Here is a 22,946-nt window from a genome sequence, read left to right as displayed (position 1 = left end):
TATATATATATATAGTTGAGAAACGCATGTAAACGTTTCTTCCATGTTTTTATGCACTTTTACAAGCAATTGTAAGCTTTTTAAGAAACTGTCTATTGAAAACAATGGTGTATTTTAAAAGTGTTTTTACCAGGACTTTGGAATCTGGAAGCCCCCTTTATTAAGAACACTTCCAGATCTCCACCACTCCACCCTGGGAAATGAGTACAGGGGTATATTAAACCCCTTATTCATTTCCTGATGGGGTAAAATATGTGTAAAAAAATAAGACAAGGCTTTAATGTTAAAATATTTTATTTTATTTGTGTGTTTAGGGTAACTTTTCTACTTTTTACTTGTTTTTTCCTGAATAGCTGTTTACTGGTGTACAAATCTAAAGGATCGTATCAATAAATGATTATGGAATGTCAAACTGAAAAAAAAAAGAACACCCAAATTTCACGGACTGCGCACACCCAATAGCATGTTAATTTTTAGCACCTTGTGCACATAAAGATGAGCATATATAAGGGTGTTGTCCAACTTGCTTTTTTTCCTTTGTTTGCCTAATCTATGTTGTTACATTTGATACTTTGCTTACCATTTAGCACAATAGCTGCTTTTGTTTTTTGTACTTTGAATGTTTTAATGTCCATGTTGCTTTTAAGAAGTCGATGTTAATGCTGTGTTATTGTGTTTTTGGCCATATTGTTTCATTTCAACAAAATGTCTTTATTACCACCTTTAAATGTTTGTTCTGCATAAATATTTTCCAGTTTCTAGTTTTCCACCCTTGATAGGTCAAAATTGCATATTGGTTTGGAAAGTATTTTTGGAATGCAATATTTGTTGGGCCATTTTTGAAATAATTTGGCTTTATATGAAAGTGTGGGTTTACATGTGGTTTTTTTTATTTTGACAAGTAAATTTAGTGGTGTCTCAACAAGTACTATATAAATTTAGAGAGGAGTTTCTCCACTTTGTCTGGGGGGGTGATAACCCCGGTATCGGGGGACGGATCTTACGGTTGCCCAAGGTAGGCAGAGGTATTGCCTTTCTCGACCCTCTATTGTACCAACAAGTGGTGCATGTGGGGTGCTTGATAGATTGGTGCAGGAATGGGGGTCACAAACCTTGGGTAGCGCTCGAGGGAGCTACCTTTTGTACCCCATTAGCAGGGGCCGTGTGGTCCCCACCAGACACACTTCTTACTATTCTCAAGTTACCTCTGATAGGAACAACTCTATGTATTGTGCATTTCCAAATTATTTAAATTTATTTAAAATGATTATTTCCAAAGTATTTCCGAATTTCTGGATTGAGTACTTACCCCTCCCGATTATCCCCTATTTTGGGACATCCAGGGTTTCAACCTGGTATATCTGACCCCAGGTTCCGTTCTTGGAGGGAACAGGGAATTTTTAGGGCATCCCATTTTTTGAGGGGTACAGAATGGATGAATATTTCTGATTTGTCAGCTGCTCACGATCTTCCAGAGTTGGATGTATGGCATAGTTTACAATTGCATCACTTTCTCCACTCCCTCCCACTACCATCCAATTTTGTGCGTCCTCTGTCACAGGTTGAAGTAGTGTGTGTAACCACGGGCCCCGTTCGGGGAACTCTCTCTAGTGCTTATCAGCTGCTTTTGACAGACCACACCCCCTTATCTTTACCATTTTTAAATGAATAGGAATGTGACCTTAATACTACATTCTCCCCAGAACAACGGGAACGCCTTTTGTACATGCGCCACAAGGCTGCTATTAGTGACTCTTATCAGGAATTGAATTATAAACTACTCACACGTTGGTACAGAGTACCGATGGTGCTAGCTAAAATGTAACCGTGAGTGGACGATCGATGCTGGCGTTGTGAAGCTGAAGCTGGTAGTATACTCCACATATTCTGGGAATGCAGAATATTAATACCTTTCTGGTCACAGGTGGCAGCGGTTATCGAGGAATTGACATAGGTGGATATACGCCACAGACCTGAGCTGGCACTTTTGCATTTGAATGATTGGTCTAAGAAGAAATACCACAACTCTTTGCTTAAGCATCTTTTAAATGCTGCTAAAGCCTGTATTCCTGTATTCCTGAAGCAGTCTTCTCCTCCCACCCTGTCGCACTGGTTTAGAAGGGTGAACGAGATTATGATGATGGAAGATCTTATTACCTCTCGTGATGGGAGATCCAATAAATTTCGCAAAACCTGGTTTTATTGGATACAATATACCACCACCCAGGCGTATCTTTCAGTACAAAGCGAGGCTGATAATGCTGATGATATATTTATATAACAAAGCTGCTACTGAACTTGTCGTTCTATGATCCCAATCACACTATATTTGGCCAGTACTTAGTCAGGCCTGCAATGCCATGTCCCCCCCCATTTCTATCCTTCTCTTTCTTTGTTTTGTCTATATTATGGAAACTATCAGTGATCAGTCATTTCAAGTATAGTCTGTTAGTAATATGCATATTTTGATGGGAAGGCTGTATATTCTGGTTGATTGTATGATTCAATGTTCAAATATTGTGTATTTGGCTGTTCGCTGAATAAAAAAAAAAATTATAAAAAAAAAAATTTAGTGGTGTCTATGAGGTCTCTATATTTTAATGTGACCTTTTAATAAATTGGTTTATTTTGAATAAAGTTTTTTGAAAAGTTTTGTAGTTTGTTTTTATGTGATCTCCTTTACAATCTCCCAGGACCTACAATTTAAAAATTCAATTAAGCTTGTTTTTAAGAATTTCTCTTTAAACTCCTAAAAACAGCACAATTGCGTTATTAAAACTCAGTTTTACGTGTGTGTGATGCGCATTTTTTGCGCCAAGGCGTAACCGCTATGTGTGCGTGAACTGTGTTCAATCAGTTGAAAATTTTTCCAGAGAAGGATCCTCATTCCAAGTTTTTATTTTAGGTGTATATTGGTTGTTTTGCTTCATGTGCACTAATGTATGTACATACATGCATATATATGTATGCATTTATGTGTGTACATATAAATATAAAAGAGAAATTATAGGAAGAAAAAGGCAAAGAGGATTTTGGGCATTTTAAAAAAAATTTAAATTGAAAAGATTGCCTATTTCTTCCTATGATTTCTGATGCCATGGGCTTGGCTCCAAGCAACATTCATGGAGGATATTGCTTCTGGTTAAAGCAGGAATCCACATTTATGTGCTTCCACTACTAAGCTGAGGTGAGTAAATCAATATATGTATAGTGGACCAAGATATAAAACATAAGTAACATAAATAAAACAAAAGAACATAAGTTTGGCACAAAGTGGATTTGGCCCTGGAACTTTGATATACTAATACTATTTGTTTTTAAAGGCACCTCCTACTACAGGAAGTTGCCTGAGCAATCTCAAACCTTGCGTAACTCTCAGTGCTAAGGTGTTTTCTATGTTTTGCCTTGCTGTGTACCGGACCTTGCTTACGTTTTTGGACTTTGCCTGTTTGCTGCCTGACCCTGACCTCAGATTACGTTTTTGGACTTTGCCTGTTTGCTGCCTGACCCTGACCTCTTGCTTACGTTTTTGGACTTTGCCTGTTTGCTGCCTGACCCTGACCTCAGATTACGTTTTTGGACTTTGCCTGTTTGCTGCCTGACCCTGACCTCGGATTACGTTTTTGGAGTTTGCCTGTTTGCTGCCTGACCCTGACCTCGGATTACGTTTTTGGACTTTGCCTGACTGCCGCCTGACCCTGACCTTGGATCTTTGTTTCTGGACTTCTTGGCCACGCAAGCCCCTCGGTGCTTGCACCGGGTTTCCTGACTCCTGTGGTCAGCTGCCACTGGCCTGGGGATTGCTCTGGAGTGGAACCTGGCAGCTACCCCGCAGCCCAAGCCTATCCTCACCATCAGAGGCTCTAGTGAAGACTTGGTAGCGACTTAGTTACGACCCTCTGGAGCATACCCAGTCAGTGGCACAGTGGGTCCACACCCGCTTGCATAACAGTTTGCTCAGGCCACTTCCTGTAGTAGGAGGTGCCTTTAAATACCTGCAGAAAACCAGCCATAGGCTGTAGAAAACAGAGGGCGTGTATGTGTTACCTCATAGATTAAGAGAGACACACCCACGCCAGCTCAAACACCAGAGCAAGTCTCCAGCATGAAGGAAACTCAGGCATGGAACACAGGTAGTGGGTTACCTGAAAGATAGGACCCGGTGCCTGTGCCTGCAATTAGGAGCAGCGGCGCCGGCACGACCTGCAGTGCTAACAGATAGTCAGCATGGCTTCAAAAAAGACAGAAGTTGTCAAATTTACTCTCTTTTTATGAGGAAGTAAGTAAACAGGTAGACAGTGAAATATCAGTTTATATAGTGTACTTGGAATTTGCTAAAGCATTTTACACTGTACCCCACAGATGGTTTATATTCAAGTTAAGGTCGATAGGTTTAGAAAAGTCAAACTGTAAATGGATAGAGAACTGGCTTAAAGATCACATCCAGAGAGTTGTAATTAATGATTCATACTCTGGTCTAAGGTTGGTCTAAGATTCATACTCTGAATGGTCTAATAAGTGGTGTACCCCGGGGTTCAGTGTTGGGACCTTTACTGTTTAACATCTTCATAAATGATATAGAGTTTGGAATTAAAAGTACCATTTCTGTGTTTGCAGATAACACCAAACTATGTAATGGAATTAAGTCTATACAGGATGTCTATAATCTACAAGCAGACCTGGATGTACTGTTTGATTGGGCAGCCAAGTGGCAAATTACATTTAATATAGATACATGTAAAATTATGCACTTGGGGGCTAACAATATGTATGCTTCATACTGTCTAGGGGGAATACATTGGGGGGAGACAGAAATGTAAAAGGATTTGGGGGTTCTGGTAGATCATAGACTTCATACCAGCATGCAATGCCAAGCTGCAATATATAAAGCTAGTAAAGTACTTTCTTGTATTAAAAGAGGAATAGACTGCAGAGATGGAGACATAATCCTGTCCCTGTACAAAGCATTGGTCTGACCACATCTGGAATATGCCGTCCAGTTTTGGTCACCAGTTCACAAAAAGGACATTGTAGAATTGGAGAGAGTGCAGAGAAGGGCAACTAAACTAATAAAAGGAATGGAGGAGCTCAGCTATGAGGAGAGATTAGCTGAACTGAGAAGAGACGCTTAAGGAGGGATATGATCACCCTGTATAAATATATAAAGGTTCCATATAGAGAACTCTCTTCCCCATTATTCACTTTGAGATCATTACAAGGAACCAGAGGGCACTCTTTGCGTCTGGAGGAAAAGAAGTTTAAGCTCCAGATAAGGAAGGGATTCTTCACTGTAAGGTCTGTGAAAATGTGGAATCAGCTACCTCAGGAAGTATGTATGTATGTTTATTTCCCTAGTGGTTGAACTTGATGGACTTAGGTCTTTTTTCAACCTAACCTACTATGTAAGTACTATGTAACTATGTAACTTTATAATTGCTTTTGAGGTATTATTGCTACTTTACAGGATCCTATTTAAGCCTTGTCAGTTAAACATTTTTAGGTTTGTGCTTTACTTTAGACAGCTATTACACAATATCTATAATTGGAAAACATTAAATACAACAATTTTTATGTTACTTTGTATACAGTATGTAAAGTGTCTTCATTGCCATGTATGTAAAAAATATGTTCAAGTAATCCACCAGAGAGCAATATTGAGTGGGTATGATAGGTTTGCTTTGTGTTGGTTTTGCTGATTAGGTTCAAAGGTTTACACTTGTATATAAGAGGAAGATCACCCTGCAGCTCATTACATCAGAGGACTCTGGACTGTAAGGTAATACTGAAAACAAACTTCCTGAACGTAGGTTATGAAAGAATGGGGATATAATTGCAGCTTCTTTTTTTACATGATTCTTCACTGTATGAAAGGAGCAATTTATACAGGAACCATATGCTATTATAAAATAGCTGCTGCATATTAAGGAGGAAGGGAGAGCATTATTGTAGGAAATCCCTTCTAGGCTGGGGTAAACAGGAAAATACCTGTAATAACACTGACAAGATTTTAGCTAATTTGGTATGTTTTACATATATTTTCCATGTTTAAAGCTATATTATTATTATTGAGGATTAATGTAATGTATCCTTTAATAAAGCACTGCATGATATAAGCGACACGAACAAAGGCAAATTAGTAATAGAGGTAATACAAATACATAAGACGTTACTAGTGGTGATTATATACCGATGTAGTCCAGAACCATATAAAGCACTAACAAGAGACAATGGCCCTGATTTAATAAAGTTCTCCAGGGCTGGAGAGAATACACTTTCATCAGTGAAGCTGGGTAATCCAACAAACCTGGTATGGATTTCCTAAGTCATTAGCTATTTGTTAGCAAATGTTTTCAATACTGGACCAAATCCATTCCAGGTTTGCTGAATCATCCAGCTTTACTAAAAAAAAGTGTATTCTCTCCAGCCTCGGAGAACTTTATTAAATCAGGGCCTGTAAGAGAAAAAGTTGTGTCTCTCGAAGCTTACTATCTAGACAAGTAGGGGGTAAAAAGAAGAGGTAAGTTAATTATAAAATGGCACTTCTATGTGCCTTGTTATAGGAGGATGAAGTGCTTTGAATCGAATAGCTGACACCAGGGTTATCTTATTATTAGGTGGCATATTTCCTTGATATTTTGCTACACCACGGTAAAGTTTATATCTTTTATTAAGAATTTTATTTTCTTGTAATACTATTTTTGAGAAATGTACAACAGCTTGTTAGATTGAAATGTTATTTTAGGATTACTCATAACAGACATTGAAAGCTGACATTGTTCATTTAGAGTTAGCGAATGATATGAACCACCCTATAAAAGTTTTGTGTTGAAAATAAACACAGGTGTATTACATTGAGGCAAAACAAATAATACTTCATAGTGTCTATGAATACACCATGACTAATATATGGAAATCAGTGGATAAACAGTATCTCTGGCATCATATCTACAGTATGTGTGACTGTCAGGTATGGCTATATGATAGGTACATTATGGCATATTAACATTTTTTAAATAATGATATAGATATATGGTATATAGTGTTATGCAATATATTATATTATCTGTGAGTGCACAGATAATATAATATAACTGTATATTATACATCTATCCATGTATTGATGATGTCAGAGCAACACACTGATCATGGAAGGCATCTCCTACTCCTCTATACTAGGCAGCACTGTGGATTTTGGGGAAGGTACAGTAGAATGAATGTGGGCAGATGAGTAATGTAAATGAGTATAAATGAATTAGGGGTTGTTTTTTGAAGAGCTAAGTAATGGCTAAACTGAGAAGATAATGGCTTGACATACGGTAAATAAGAAGACCCCAATTATTATGCATCCAATAAAATAATTAAACTAATACAATGGGGAGGAGAGGTAAGTAGCTAAATGAGTGTTTATATTGTCCTAATATACCATTTGCAGAGAAAAGAAGCACTAGGAGCCCATTCAGGCACATGTGTTGAAAAGTAAGGCCCCCTTCACACTTATGGTTGAAAATGCCCCCCACCTTATCTTAATGTACATGCAACTAATAAAAAAAACGATAAATCAAAAATTAAAGCTCATTTTATTATTGCAACATTTATTTAATGAAAGATACAAAACTAAATCTATTATACAGTGCTGCATTGGGGTTCATAGAAGTACGTGGCCAGCTATGTGTGACAGGGTATTACAGTATGACAGGTATTGTTTTTCCTATCTTATAATGGCACCATAGTGATGAAATGTTAGGAGGAGTTGACCACAAGGGTTACATTTCTCTTTTCATACAGAGAAATTGGGGTTCATAGAGAGTAAGGGGATAGCAATGTGTGACAGGGTAGTATGCCAAAATGTGTATAAAATTTTATTAGGGGAAGGACAAAAGGCATTTCCTACTGGCTCCCTCGATTGCAGTTGGCAACATCCCTCTGTTCCAAAAAAATTGAGGGTCACAGAAGGTACATGGTCAGGTATGTGTAACAGACACCCCACTGGATGCTCAGTCCCTCGCACCACAGTGTCTGCAGATTTGACTCCAGGCGGTACTAAGCATTACCCCTAGGCAGGATTCCTTGGCATGAGGAAGGAGTAACTGCATCACAACCCCACCTCCAGTCTGAACGCAGTCTTGAAGTTTTGTAAACGAGCAAGTATATATTTGGGGCACCACAGCACAGAGCGAATTGATAGTACCCTAATGCTCATTACCATGGAAGTAGCCCCCGAGGGTTCTTAACACGCAAACTCAGTTTGGGGACCCTGATATGAAATAGCTTCCCCTATGTTAAAATATCCCTGATTGTTGTTAGGATTTTATGCTTGTGACCCCTCATCTGCCAACTTATGTTTAGAGAGCCCTGTGTACCCTAAATATGTCATGTTTCTATGACAATTGATGGAGATATGAAGATTTATACATAGGGATAGTGACAGCTGCATGGACACAGACACAGCTCACATGCTGCTGCTGCTGGCATTATCTCACAGTCCAAGGTGGGTGGGGAGCTGCAGATAGTACAGACCCACTCTCAGGAAGCGCCCTCTCCTGGTAGCACAATCTCATAGAGAAACATAGGAAATGAGTGTGCCCCTTCCCCCGCAAGACAACAAGCAGAGAGGGAATAAGGAAACGGCTGGATCTGGCCCACGGGCCGTAGGTTGGGCTAGGTTGCTGCAGACTATGTTCAACCATCTTAATCACCTTGTCAAGTATGACACTGGCATGGGAGTTCATTCATTCTTGGCATGCACAGGGGAAGCAAAGATTGCTGGGAATCTTTGGCATTAAAGATGACGCTGTGCAGCTCAGCTTTTTGCCAGAGACCGAGGTCGATCAGACAGGTAGAAAGGATTAATGCAGAAAGGACATTGCCTCTCCCTTTCTGCAATAATGACCTGCCTAATCATGTCATCCTAAAAATGGAACTTTAGTTCTGCTTGAACAATATTTTGCAGATAAAGAGCACATAATCGGACATACTCTAAATTATACCGCTAAAGTGAGAGTAATTCCCCTCTTAGACAGTTGTTTTATTTGAAAGATTTGTCCTTTCCTCCTGTTCTGGAGACAACTATAAAAATGTTGGATTTCTGCTTATTTGCTTTTTTTGGTCACAGTGACCACCAATACGAATATTGTGTAACATTTCCTTTTTTATATCCAAAACTGAAAAAAGGGTTTGGCCTGCACTTTCAGTGCTGAAAGCTCTACCCCAAATTTAACACCCCTTCCATTATAAAAAGCAAACAGGAATTTTCTATTTTTTTTTTTGAATATTTGGCATAGGTGTTTTAGCTGAGAATGTGACAGATAAAATATTTTATCTGACAACTGAACAGTGGAGTAGTACAGTGGAGAACATAGTTCTCATGCTGCCACCCCACCCCCTTTGTTGTGTAATGGACACACAATATTTTATCTTTGCATACATGAAAATCAAGAGATATTAGAGGTTGAATTCTGTACAGCAGAGAACATAGTCACTTCCTCTGAAAAGTTCTGACGTTCAGTCTGTTATTTAAACAAGGGTATTGTTGTCACTGTGCATTCAATATACAACTACCTTCCCACAAAAAATGTAATATATAATTAAAGTACTAAAGTTTGCATATGCAGTGTTTGTTTTCTAACACTCCCAGTACATTTTATATGTAAAGTTATTTCTGCATTCACATGTGTGAGCATGCCATCAAATAAAATATTGCTATGCTTTTATGTATAAAATACTTTAGTCATCTTTTTAAACTCCTAGGCACCCACAACTGTCTTAGGGCCCTAGCTCTTTTGGTGTTGACATGATGACACCATACATGTCAGTAGCAAAAGGAACATCAGACCCTCTATATACTATGCGTGGTTTATTCAAGACACCTGCATACTGCCTAAGAAGGTGATAATCACAGGCACCTAATCTGAAACATCTGATTCCAAATGCAGGTGTTTTACTTTTACTATGTGACAAATCAACATTTATAGTCATTCAGATTATAAAAATGAAAACACTATTTCAATATTATGCGTCATTGACTTCATTGCATCATAACCCCTAGTTTTATGAATTATTGCCTGTCACACTCCCATTGCTAAATTACAGATCCCCTGTACTGCAGCAATAGCAAATCCTAAAAAAGTCTCAATTTAGGAGAAAGTAGAACTGTTTCTGCAGAAGATGTATCAGGCCAGCTAAGAGTTTGCATAGGTGGTTGTGCAGCATTCCATAGGCCTGCAGTGAAGATCTGCCAGAAGCATAGGCAGGTGTGTATAAAATGTACTTAACCTGTTGAAATCTGACAATATCCTTTAAACCTAGCAATTCCCAAATTTTGCAAACCATAAAAAATGAATAGGGTAAACCACAAGTGCATTGTTTCCATAACTATTTCCCTATATTTGCTTATCAAAACAATAAAAGGAATGATTGAAAAAGGTGAAAAGTTTAGTGGTAAATAACAAGTTTTACTAGTTCAATATTTTACTTTTTATAGAAGTGTATATATCCACCCAAGAAAAAGGGACAGTCCGTTCAAATCAAAGACAATTTGAATGTAGTACAGGGACTGGCTGTTTAGATACAGATTGATTAGACAGTTTAAGAGGTAAACCTTTATATAACAAGTTTTAGATTGATTCAGATTGTACAGTCATGTTATATCATATATGGTTTTATAACATATAGGAGCCTAAGACTCCTAAGCAAGGTGCTGGAGGGGAGAAGAGTAACTTCAAAGAGAACTATAAAAGAGCATAGTTACTTGAGCAATAACACATCCAACTAAATAAAACAAGTTTCTCAGCATTATTCTGCATATTTTGACATAGTGCTTTAGTACAGTATGATGCAATAAAGTCTGGGCAGATAAAATCTGATTTGCATCCTACCAAGTTTAAACTGGTATCAGTAGTATAAAGTACATGTTTGTTTTGGCCAGCAGATATTACTGGGGTTGCGGTGTAAAGTATTTTTTGCCAAATTTATGAGTATTTTTGGAGATAGCATAGCAGGTAACATAGCAATTTTTTTTAAGAATGAAGTATAAAATCTCATCCTCTGAAAAGCAGTTGGAACCTTTTCATACGTGAATGTGAATATTAGCAAGCACAATAACCTACTGTACTGTTATTTATTGCTGACCTGAATATGCCGGTTTACTGGCCACCACCACCTACTAACCTAAAAACACACAGCAAGAAAATTCAGGCTCTCGATCAGCAGCACAGCCAAACAAGTAGAACAAGCTAGGTGTCCCATTTGGTAGTTATTTTCACAGTTTTGATTGATGTTAGTCTTTTATCACGCCTATCTCTGGAAAAAGGGCATGGTGGTAAAAAAAATATAATAAAAAAAATCAGACATTCAGAATCTTATTAGAAGTAATGCATAGGCTTTTTTGGTGCACCTAGGGAGAACACAATATTATATACTCCCCCTTTACATGAGTTTCCGCTTGCATAGCTAACATCATAGTAGCTGTATCGATATATATTATGTATGTTATGGCTGTGTGTATTTCAGTAAAGGTAGTATGTATTAACAGTTCATTCACTTAATAAACAGAAATGTACACTTTTAGAACCACAAAATGCAGTTAACCTGCTAATCTGCTTGCCACTATATGTTAATATAACTGAAAAGGGGGAATAATGTGCTAAAAGCCTCTGAAAATCAATGTCTTGAAATGGTGAAATTGCTCTTTCATCCAATTAGGGAAATTGTGAAAAGAGATCCATTTTAACATAGTTTTTGTGGTTCAGTGAAACATGTCATGCTAGAAACTTATGGGTTGCTAAAACTGACTTCCATCTGAAAATTCTAGATGCATGGTTATAATACTGGCTCTGGAATCAAACTTTTAGGGTGTGGGCCCAAAAGTCATGCAGCAACACATTACTACTAACACCTAATACAGCTTTGACTAGTTTTTTCTAGGTCTGTAAGTTAATATAGTAAGCCCAATGATAATTGTGACATTGTTATTAAACAATATTTATATAGTGCCAACATATTACACAGCGCTCTACATGAAATAGGTGCTGCAAATGACAGACACATACAAACATAGGAAGAGGAGAGGACCCTGCCCAGAGGAGCTTACAATCTAACAAATCCAGTCAACTAATCTTTAAATGAGGTCAGTAATGGAGTGTCACACAATTGCCTTTTGCCAGATTCCTTGTAAAACATATGTAGAGAACAAGTTACTTATTAGTCAATCAGCTGTGGCAAGTGCTGATGCAAGTATCATTTTCCCAATGACCAATTAATACAAGGGTTCCCTGATACCTGGAAATTACTTAAAGGGTTCCTCGGGCAAAAAGGTTGAGCAAGGCTTTCATGAGACCTTCCTTTTTTTTTATACATGGGCCCAGGATTCATCTCCAGTGCCAGTTAAAGTGTTATCTTATTGGCACAGCCTTTACATACACAACAAATGTAATTTTTAAATCTTATCTTGCATGGTGTCGCCTATGCATTTAGTATCAGGACTACACCCTAAATAAAGCTTAAGGGTCAGATTCATTATATTATTGCATACCATCCACGGACATGTTTGCCTCACTGAGGACATCTCTCAATCCTCAAAAAAGGAGTAGGAAAGAAACGTACCATTTTTAATAGTGCTCTTATATCACAGAGATAAAATTATTATTACCGGTATCAATATTCACTAGCAAATAATGTTTGGGCTTGAAAACTGTATTGCAATTTCCTTTGGTATTGTTTTTTCATCCTAGGTACTATATAACCAGGTATTACATAGAACAAGTGAAAAAAAGCACACCCCATGGATATGCCACCTCTTTATTTCCAAGAAATTGGAATCAGGTGTTCCAGATTAGGTGAAAACAACAAGAACCTATTTAGGCTCATAGTTTGTTTTGGCAACCTATCCCATTTGAACCACAGATATCAAAAATGTGTCTTCACTTTGCTATTGATGTGTGTGGTAGCATCATACCAAGATCAAAACTACTGTCCAAGGCCCTAAGTGCATACATCTTCAAAAAAAAAAAAACATTAAAACAAGTCTTTAATGCAGTTTGTAATTATTACATGGCAAAGACTTGGCCTACTAGAAAGTGATGTGATGAGCTGTTTAAACCTCAGCTTGAGCTAATGAACTCTATAACCTGCATGTTTCTTTTATTACAAAGAAGCAAATGTGATACTTGAAGACAAATGAAGAAAGCAAAAGGGTTGTTTTCACTTCTTTGGCCAACTGCAAATCAGCCACAAATGCAAAAATGTATTATGTTGAGACTTCTCTATTAGACCAGAAACTGCTTGCCACTTCCAGCAGACAGCCATGGTTGTAAAACAGTAACTGCAGCACCTTATGGTTGCCCAGTGGCTACCAGTGTGAACAAGCTCTAAGCCTCTGTGTTAGTGGGCTTTCATTTGCATCAAAACTGCTGCTCTCCTCTAATGCAAAAGCAGCCTAAAGCAAGTCAAATATAGGTGAAAAGATGGCCAGAAAAAGGTCCCTCAGATCTTTCAGAAAGTGTTTACATTAGCTTGTCCTGTGCTTTGGGGGCACTCCAGCAAATATCTAAGAAAATATAGGAGTATTAAAGGATTTGCAAGTTCATCAAATTTTAATGTGTAAGTCTGCTTTGTTGTGTATATAGGAAGATATGTGCCGATTATGCTGTGATGCAATTTGTGTCGATATGCTGCCCACTTTCACTAAAGTTGAGTTTTCTGCTGCACGTGTAAAAAAACAAAATGGCTCTTTTGAATTGCCAGAATTACAATCACAAGTTCCCAGCTATTACCAGATTGGAAGTAACAGGTGCTGACACCTTTGCATAATACTATTCAACATTTTTCACAAATCAACTTTCTGAAGGAGTTGCAGGAAAGCTTGTAAAATGACATTTAAAACCAACATTCCAAACATTTAAAACTTTATATGTGGCATCTATTTGTTTATTTTAAATGCTTATACATATTTATGTGTCATTTTATGTTGTAGCCATTACAAAAGTAAACCATGCCGAACTACAAGCTGACCTATTTCAATTTCAAAGGGAGAGGGGAGATTATTCGATACATATTTGCCTACACAAATACCCCATTTGAAGATCACAGAATTGATTATAATGAATGGCCTGCCCACAAGTCTTGTAAGTATAAATCTGTTGTATCCTGTAGCTATAATATAAATTCACTGTTCTGCTTTATACCCGCAGTCCATTACTGCTGGTATTAGATACCCCTATAATGGAGAAGGGGGCAAAACTTCCCCTACTCTGTTAAAACAAAGAAGAACATACATCAGTATTTTTACAATGTAAAAATAACGAAAATGCTATTTCCTTTGGCCCTAATGCCACTGACCCAAAACAAGTATGGAAATAAAGAAATTCAGAATCTGATTCTTTGACTCGGTACAATTAAAGGTCAGACAATGTCAACCAACTAGCATTGTGGAAGAAGGCTAGCAGTGGTAGTCTTCATATTTCTCTGGTGCCAGTTATATTTTTTTGTAATAGGATTGAAGAAACTGCCCAAAAAAAATTGGGAAAAGAAACCTGAACAATAATTTAGAAAAGTGTGTTAGCAACTACCCCAAATCTGAATGAAAATCTATCAGCCTGTAAAACATTGGATTGCATATTGACATAAATAAATATATTTTAGATTTTAAAGTTTAAACCTTTTTCGATAAAAAAAAAATCTAACAGCAGTTTAAAGTGTATGTTTGCAATTTGGCCAGCATTTGCATTATTTAAAAATTTACCAGAATACACATCAAAGGCGTGGTAGCCTTTCAAGGTTAAACAGGTACTTGGCATCCCCCTGGGCAGAGAATGTGCCATGCATTTTAGCACATTGATATACAAAAGTGTTTGGTTTAATGCAATCAATAATTTCACATACACTTTATAACGGAAAAACATTTTCAGAAAAAAAGTCATTTTGCAGAAACCTGTAGCAGACAGAATCTTACTTTTTATCTATAAAGAGCATCCAGATCAGAAATTGCTGAATAATTGCTACAGGTTGCTGCCATCTGCACATTGCTCCAATAATGTTAATCTGTAACTCAACCTCAGTTGCTTAACCATGTTTAGACATGAACACATAGATTAAATAATCAAAGGGTATAAAGTTCATGCTTGTGATAGGCTAGTTTATGTAAATATTGGCTTCTCAATTTTCATGCATGTAATCAAATTTATTTAACATGTCCAGAACTTTCTAGTTTTCATTTTACTTGATGCAAACTTAAAATATAAATGACCTTATTTTGTTGATCTTTGGCTAAAGTCAATGGGAGGTGAATATTACCATTTAGCCAATAACCATACTGAACAAAAAGAATGAAAAGATGGACACTGCCAAGGGGGAATAAACCTTTTTGGTCAGAAGGTCTTTGTCTACTTAATCAAGGCAAACATTAGAAATACAGACATCTATTCATTTATTAAATAATGCACTGGATTGATGTTATGGAATGTTGTGATTTTTACAGACTGTCATAACTACAGCATTTACTGGCAGTGTGCACTATAGTAACTGGATTTTTTTTTGTTTCTTTTACCATTAGCTTGGTTTACATACAGTAATATGTTGGCGCTATATAAATCCTGTATAATAATAATAATAATAATAAAAATACAGCAGCATCAGCCCCAACTGATTCACTTTACTTAGAAAAAAATTTTTTTTTTTAGGTATTTTAGGCTGAGACAAGTTTTTTTGTTACAATATTGAATATTGATTTTTTTATTTGACCAGTGTACACAGCAGCCACAACCAATCTAAAAGGTTTATTCTTAAAATTAAATAAAGCTAAAGCCCTCCTCTCTGTACAAACTGGCCAATGGAAAAACACTATTTCTGTATTTTGTGAACTTGATTTTGGGTAGTAATAAAAACTGCCTTAATATTATTATAGAGTCATGAGGAAGCTAAATGCATTGGGTTTAACCACAAAAGAAGAAGACCTGCTGCAACAAAGGGCAACAAACCTCAAAAAATAAATCCCCAAAACCTTACCCCCTCTTTTCCCCAACGAACACATAATTTTTTATTTTTATAAGAATGAATTTAAAAAAATTTTATTAAATAAATTCAAAGGATGGGGTTGAAAGCATCTAAAAAGAAAGTACAGCTGATGTAGACAGTCTTCTTCCTAAAAAAGACTGTTGGGTCTGTAAATGTATAAACAAAAGGAAAGTCAAGTCACTCTAATAATGGGAGTAAATGGATATTTTCCCTAGTGTTTGCAGAACAAAGGACTGTAAAAAACCTATAAACCTGTACATAATTGCTCAATGTTCTGAAGATAACTCAGCAGACTTTGCACAATATTCGTGCTTTAATGTCCTGGTAAATCCTACTAGATATGTGAGCTGATAATTAGGATCAGCTACCATCATTTATATGCTGAATATAAATCTGGGCAGCTCAGTGGTTAGCACTCTGGCTTTTGCAGCACTGGGCCCCAGGATCTAATCTTGGCTGGGACACTATCTGCATAGAGTTTGCAGGTTCTCCCCATGTCTGCATAGGTTTCCTCTGGGTACTCGGGGTTCCTCTTACATTCCAAAAACATGCTGTTAGGTTAATTGGCTTCCCCTGAAAATTGACCCTTGACTGTATAAAAGATTAACATACATAAAGACACTAACATATGACTATGGTAGGGACATTAACTGTCCCCCTTTGAGGGACAGTTAGTGACATGACTATGGATTTTGTACAGTGCTGTACAATATGTTGGTGCTATATAAATACTGTGTAATAATTATAATCATTTCTTCACTTTATGCTTTTATTTTTATGCAGCTTTCCCCTTTGGAAAGGTCCCAGTTGTTGAAATTGATGGAGTCGTCTACAGTCAGAGCCTTGCTATTGCCAGATACTTAGCCAAACAAGCAGGTAAGTTCATTTATTACAGTAACATACTGTCACAAATTATTTTATATCTGATCTTTTCAGGGTTTAATACTCCTAGCCTAAAAAGTAGCTTTTGAATAATGTACAGATGTGAGCCATCACTTACATCACTATGGAACTCTGTGAAGAAATGGAAAAGTGACAAATGCACCTCAGAGATTTATATAATAACTTTATCTAAGCATTAAGGCGAACAAGTAGGGGAAATGTCTGCTTAAAGGTGAGGCAAGGATGTGTTACCTTTGTGAATGAGGAAATAGTTTTTTTATTACAAAATTTGAGGTCAAGGATGTGACATTTCATGTTTGGTGAAAAGCTGGCCCATTTTCTGATCCCTGTAAATGGCTTTATGTTGTTATCTCTCATATTCCTATTACCTTCCTGTTATTTTCCATGTTGTGGTGTTTCGGATTTCCCCTACAGTGCAGCTGAGCTGGCTATACTTGTTAGGTTCCTTGCATGATGCTATGATTGTCTGTATAGACAGGAGGGATGTGTCAGCACTGGAAACAAGTCAGAAAGATAAGTGGCTATTGTGGCTGTGTGCAATCAGGGCTGGGACACTCAATAAACAAATGAACTCATAATATGTCATTGACTGTCATTCTATAAGTGATTTCAAGAGAAGGTATAGGAGAGGGAAACATTAAGTGGAAAAGCCCTTTTAAATTACTATTCTTCTATGTATTAACAGTGATAGTTTTTTTTGGTTTAGTAATTGCAAGCTATGTGGCATTAAAGAGGCCTTTATATATCTAAAAACCAATGCATAGTACTCCACCACAGTACACATTGGACAGGACACCACCTCCTTTCTCCTCTTTTCAATACAGAAAGGTGATAAAAGCGTAAAGGATCCCTTCCTAGATATTGAGAAGGCCTTTACATCCAATGATCCTTATCAACAATTTATTCCACCGATATACTGCAATACTCCAGCTTCTTGTTCAGAAAAAAGCTTTAACGTAAGAGGTTTCTGATGCATGACTCCTTAAAACAAGTGCTAATAATGTGATAGGTAGCCGTGTGCATTGGATTAGAAATAGGTACTTTTTGAATATCACAACAAAGGCAGTACTTTCTAGAATGAAACAGTAAAAATATTTGCTCTTGTTTAGTTTCATTGTTTTTTTCCCATTTTACAGGTCTGACAGGAAAAACACCAATTGATGACCTTAACATTGATGCTGTCATTGATCATTTAGATGACTTGGTGACATTATTTCCATGGGAAGGTGATGAAAAGGTATGGTATTTTACTATATATATATATACATTTTGCATATTCTAGAAATAGGTAGTGCATGTTAATAAGTAAGGAGTACAATGCCGAGGACTCTTAAGCTTTGCAGATCTTTTCCAGAAGTATGGTGTGTGCCACCAAGAACTACTGGAGATTTAGCACCTGTTTTTGTTTCTTTTTAGCTGTACCAGGTAGCCATACCTTTGGGGAGATGATGGCATTTCCTAGCAAAAAAAAAATAGCTCCATAGATACAGTGAAAGAGAAATTCTGACAATATTTGTGGTTCAGTTGGCTAATACAACCTACACATAAGCCGTTTCTAATGAAACCATAAAATAAAAGTATGTGACAAGTGGCTTGCTCTGCCCAGATATTTTTGTGATTGATCTGGTTATTTGGCCATTTCTATTGTTTATTCTTGCACTTTCCATAATGATTTTGTTCTACATGATTGGTTGTGATAGTGGTATCTTTCTTTCCCATTTCGTAGGGTTGAACGTTTGTATTTTAACTAAATACGAGACCTAGGCAAATAAAAAAAGCAAAAGTGCTTACTAAGTAAAGGCTGAATTCAGCACCTTAAAAATACCCTCCCCACTTACCTTTCCTCTCACTTTGTTGGGCCCTGGGTACATTTTTGAATATATTTTTTAATTGCCTTGACCCTGTACTATATTATCTATTTTCTTGGCTGCATTGATGTCATTAACAAGGGGTTTAAAGGATCTATCTTCAGGAGTCCAAAGTCTCTATAACCAGTGACCAGAAGCAGAGATGTGTCAGTGCAGGGAAGATGCGGACAGATCACCCTAATGCTCTCACAGATCAGCACAATCACCATGCTTATCTCTCCTGCCATACATGGTTCTCGTACTCTGCAGTCACGCTGTCCATTATAGTGGGTAGGCAACCCTTTATCCCTCTGATTTACTGAGCAGAACAACCCCTCTCTACTATGTGAACTCTAGGAAAACCTAAAACTTTATAACCCACCACCTATTCTGGCTGCACTCCTCTCCCAAACACCTTTTACTAACCTTTATTTGCTCTCCTCTTCTAGTGCTATTAGCACAATCACAAACTTCCACTGTATTGGACTTGTGCTACCACAAGTATAGCCTTGAAGCACCATGACTCACTAAACTGCTTTGTGACTCCACCGAATGTACACTTAGCAGAGGTCTGTGTGAGATAAAAAATCATGACAATAGAATAGTACACTTCTGCAAAGACAAGATATTTAACAGATCACAGCACTCTGCCTCTCACACAATTTGTCAGTACACAGGCATTCCTGGCCAGGGTAGACCATCCTAGGAAATTCCCTCACATGCTGGTGAGCCTAAATGCTTGACAGGATAGAAAGCAAATAGCTAGAAGATTAGGGTCAGGGCAATGCAGATCAGTAGGAGTAGGTTGGATGGTCCTTGGAGTTCATTGGACTGAAAATTAGGTCGGCTCCAGCCACTGCTTCATTTAATACTTGTTGTGGGGACGTCAGTGTTGTACCTACGAGCTTGATGATGGCTATGGGAAAAACTAGTTATTGGCTCCTTATGTTACACAGAGTAATAAGCTCTTCTATTTTACATAAAGGCTCAATTTAACTCAATTCACATATTCCATGAGAAGCGTTTAACTCTTGTAGTTCTAAGTTTCCTGTTCTCTTTTGATTTTCTCTAAATGCAACCAAAAGAAAGCTCAATCTATTTTAGAAAAAAAAAAAACATTTATTTAATCATTCTAATAGGTTATTAATTTTTTTAATGTTATTTTTAATATGCCAGTAAGAAGAAAACTGTTACAATTAGAAAAAAATCATACATTAGTTCAATTTAACACAAAGAAGAGAACTTTACTCACATAAAACTATTTTGTACCCTAGAAAAAAAATGAATACATGGATAAGTGTTTTCCACCAGTCCTATCTGGCTTGGAGAAGGCTTTGGGTAACAAGAAATGGTTTGCTGGCGACTATGTAAGTATTTTATTTAACTGGATAGCTAAACGGGCTGCAATGTTTAGGATGGCACCACCCTTTATAAAACTTTAACTAGTTTACCATGTCTTAAAAGTGGCACAAGTTCCCACTCCCCAAAAAAGTGAGGGTACGCCATTCCCACCCCACTACACCCCTGATTATAACACTAATGTAAAAACAGTCATTCATGTAAAGTCTACATAGACTAAGAAAGATAATGGCTGCCATCCTATCCTCTAAGATAAAATGGTTGAGAAAAGCTGCTCTATTTAAAAGGATTTAGTCAAAGGGTTAATAGCATAACATTGTCCTGTGTTGCCATATCACATGAAAGAAAAAATGAAGCTGCACTATGCAAGCATCTCTTAACAAATTCAACGGAGGCGCACCCTGTAAATTAACTTGTTTGTCTCCGGTTGAGATTAGATATAAAAATTGATAATTGCACATATCTTCCCAAATATCCCTAACAATGTTTGCAAATTAAAGGTTCATATTTTTTGTAGGGGGGGGGGGACTTGCAAAAGTAGCCTGTGGTTATTTTAGAACATCTGCTGGCATAGATATGTTTAAGGACCGTTGAACATAGTTTCATGACATTGTGCAGATGTCTATATATATATATAGAAGTATACTATATACATAAAAGATTTTATCTGAAATTGCCCCAAGCATAGACCTGGGACACCGATTTTTTTTTTTTTTAATCAAATTCTCATGTTTTATGATTATAAAATTTAATTATTTCTGTCTATAGGTAACATGGGCTGACTTTTTCTGGGACAACTGTTACGACATGTTTGAGCACCATCGACCTGGCTTTGCAAATGCCTATCCTCATTTACTGGCATTAAGAAAACGAGTGCATGAAATCCCAGAGATTGCAGCATGGATAAAGAAAAGACCAGAGTCACAGTTTTAATATACTTCTGTAGTGTCACAATAGAAAAATATTCTGCATGGTCTAAATAAAACAAAGTTAAAAGTCCGGTTTGTGTGTTCTCCCGAATTAGTGTGCTTTAAAACCTAAATGTGTTCTGGGTTTTACATTGACAGTTTATATATATATATATATATATATATATATATATATATATATATTTAGATATTAGTATGGACAGATATACAATTAATAAAAAAAAAAACTATGTAAATGTAAAAAACGAGGGGGCTAAATTCACGAAGAATTCAGACCTGTGACCTAACCACACAGTTTTCTGCTCCTGGGCACACCGCAATAGCCAAGAGAGACAAACAGCAACATGGGCAACCACATTTGCTGCAGCTGTAGCTACGTGCAAATCCTACACAGCAACTTTATGGCCAAATGCATCATTTACAGGAACTGCACTGTGATCTCCTCAGCCCAAAGGAAACGTCAGCATGTCCCGTTTAACTATTGCTACATGTTGCTGTAGCTATGCTGCACTACACAGTCTATATAATCTTTGCAGGTACCTATATTTTACACAGCTTACTGTCCACTAGCAGAACAAGAAAGCATGTTGCATTTATCATATTTAGTTATATAGTCAATCGCCTTAATGCCAGACACACCCCCATTTTACTTGATTAAATAAGTGCTTCACCCCAATTTTCTGTGTGGTGGCTTTAATTCCCTATGAGCAATGTAGCACTACCATCTCTCTGGAAGTGTTGTATTTTACAGATAAAGGGGAGTACAGCTAGATTTGTCATAGGTTTCATTGTTCAATAATGCAGCAGCAACAACAAATAACACTTTGTGACCGTGTTTAATAACTCAAAAACATAGGCTTATACCAAGACTCAGTGTTTGTGTGGAGTGTGTATTAGAATTTGTACCTTTTTAGCCAGAACAGAAGTTGTGAGATGAGGTACTGATGTTGGGTCTGGCTTGAAGTCAGAATCCAAATCAATAGGAAAGGTGTTTAACAATCAAGGTTCTGTGGGGGCTATCTTAGTTTCTCCACACCAAACTCACTAATAAATGTCTATTTCCCTTTTGATGTAAGGGCTCCTTTTGCGTATGCCCAAGATGCTCGGGCATGCACAGAAGGAGCACCCAAGAGCCTTCCAGGATGCGTGACGTAGGTATCCCAGGAGGCTTTGCACTCCCAATCATTCTTGTTCGCGTAGTGTTGAACCCTTTTTTTTTTTTTTTTTTTTAAAAAGGGTGTTGCACTTAATCCCCCCTAATGGTAATGCCGAGTGTGACTCAGGGTGGATTTTATCACACTAGGGGGTAGCTTTAACCTAAAAAAAAAAGCCCCATTTACTTACCCACTTATTTTATTTAAAGTTTATTAAATTTAATAAATATTGAACATATTTCAGTGAGTTATGCCTAAGAATTATAGCCTGTATAACAAATTTCCATGCAAAAAAAAAATGTAACATTTTTTGCATGGAAATGTGGACAAAATTAGAATGCTAGAAAGGTTAAAAAAAAACACAAAAAAAAAAAAAAAACAAATAGAAATTTTACCTTACATAAAGGGGTTATCTACCCTTTTATGTAGAGTGAAAATTCTGAGTCTGGGTACGCTTTAAATAAAAACTCTGAGGAAGGAACAAATTTGAGTTGTTCTGGAATGCTAGGATTGGCCAAAAAACAGGTCTTTCTGATTTAAAGTTACAAGGAAAAGGTCAAATTGTATTCAAACTCGCCTAATTAGTACAATAATGTGGTAAATGGGATTTACTGCTTTGAAAACTGCTGCCCAAAATAGTTATTTTGCACATATCATACATATCTAAGGAATCTAAAATAGGAACGTTATCACTAGCCTTCACAGCTCAGTGTTTTCCCACAAAGTGGCACGCAAGGAAACAAGAC

The 22,946-nt window shown here is 37.1% G+C and overlaps 1 protein-coding gene across 1 annotated transcript; it reads left to right on the top strand.

Moving 5' to 3' along the window:
- The first annotated feature begins 5,700 nt into the window (after positions 1 to 5,700).
- LOC140326722 (hematopoietic prostaglandin D synthase-like) lies at positions 5,701 to 21,117 on the top strand. The gene is made up of 6 exons (XM_072405571.1): positions 5,701 to 5,776; positions 13,970 to 14,120; positions 16,792 to 16,884; positions 18,048 to 18,148; positions 20,033 to 20,125; positions 20,886 to 21,117. Exons 2-6 carry the CDS (start codon positions 13,988 to 13,990, stop codon positions 21,048 to 21,050), a joined length of 585 nt encoding a protein of 194 aa, XP_072261672.1. The 5' UTR covers positions 5,701 to 5,776; positions 13,970 to 13,987; the 3' UTR covers positions 21,051 to 21,117.
- Positions 21,118 to 22,946: the final 1,829 nt, after the last annotated feature.

The sequence above is a fragment of the Pyxicephalus adspersus genome, chromosome 3 (assembly GCF_032062135.1).
Source record: "Pyxicephalus adspersus chromosome 3, UCB_Pads_2.0, whole genome shotgun sequence".
NCBI lineage: Eukaryota > Metazoa > Chordata > Amphibia > Anura > Pyxicephalidae > Pyxicephalus > Pyxicephalus adspersus.
This window is presented reverse-complemented; position numbering and strand designations above follow the sequence as displayed.

What these genes read in the sequence shown, in the direction of transcription:
- LOC140326722 (XM_072405571.1), top strand. Translation starts at nt 13,988, where the DNA reads ATGCCGAACTACAAGCTGACCTATTTCAATTTCAAAGGGAGAGGGGAG. An exon ending in ATGGCCTGCCCACAAGTCTT is followed by an intron (nt 14,121 to 16,791) that starts GTAAGTATAAAT and finishes ATTTTTATGCAG; the next exon opens with CTTTCCCCTTTGGAAAGGTC. An exon ending in AATGGTTTGCTGGCGACTAT is followed by an intron (nt 20,126 to 20,885) that starts GTAAGTATTTTA and finishes TTCTGTCTATAG; the next exon opens with GTAACATGGGCTGACTTTTT.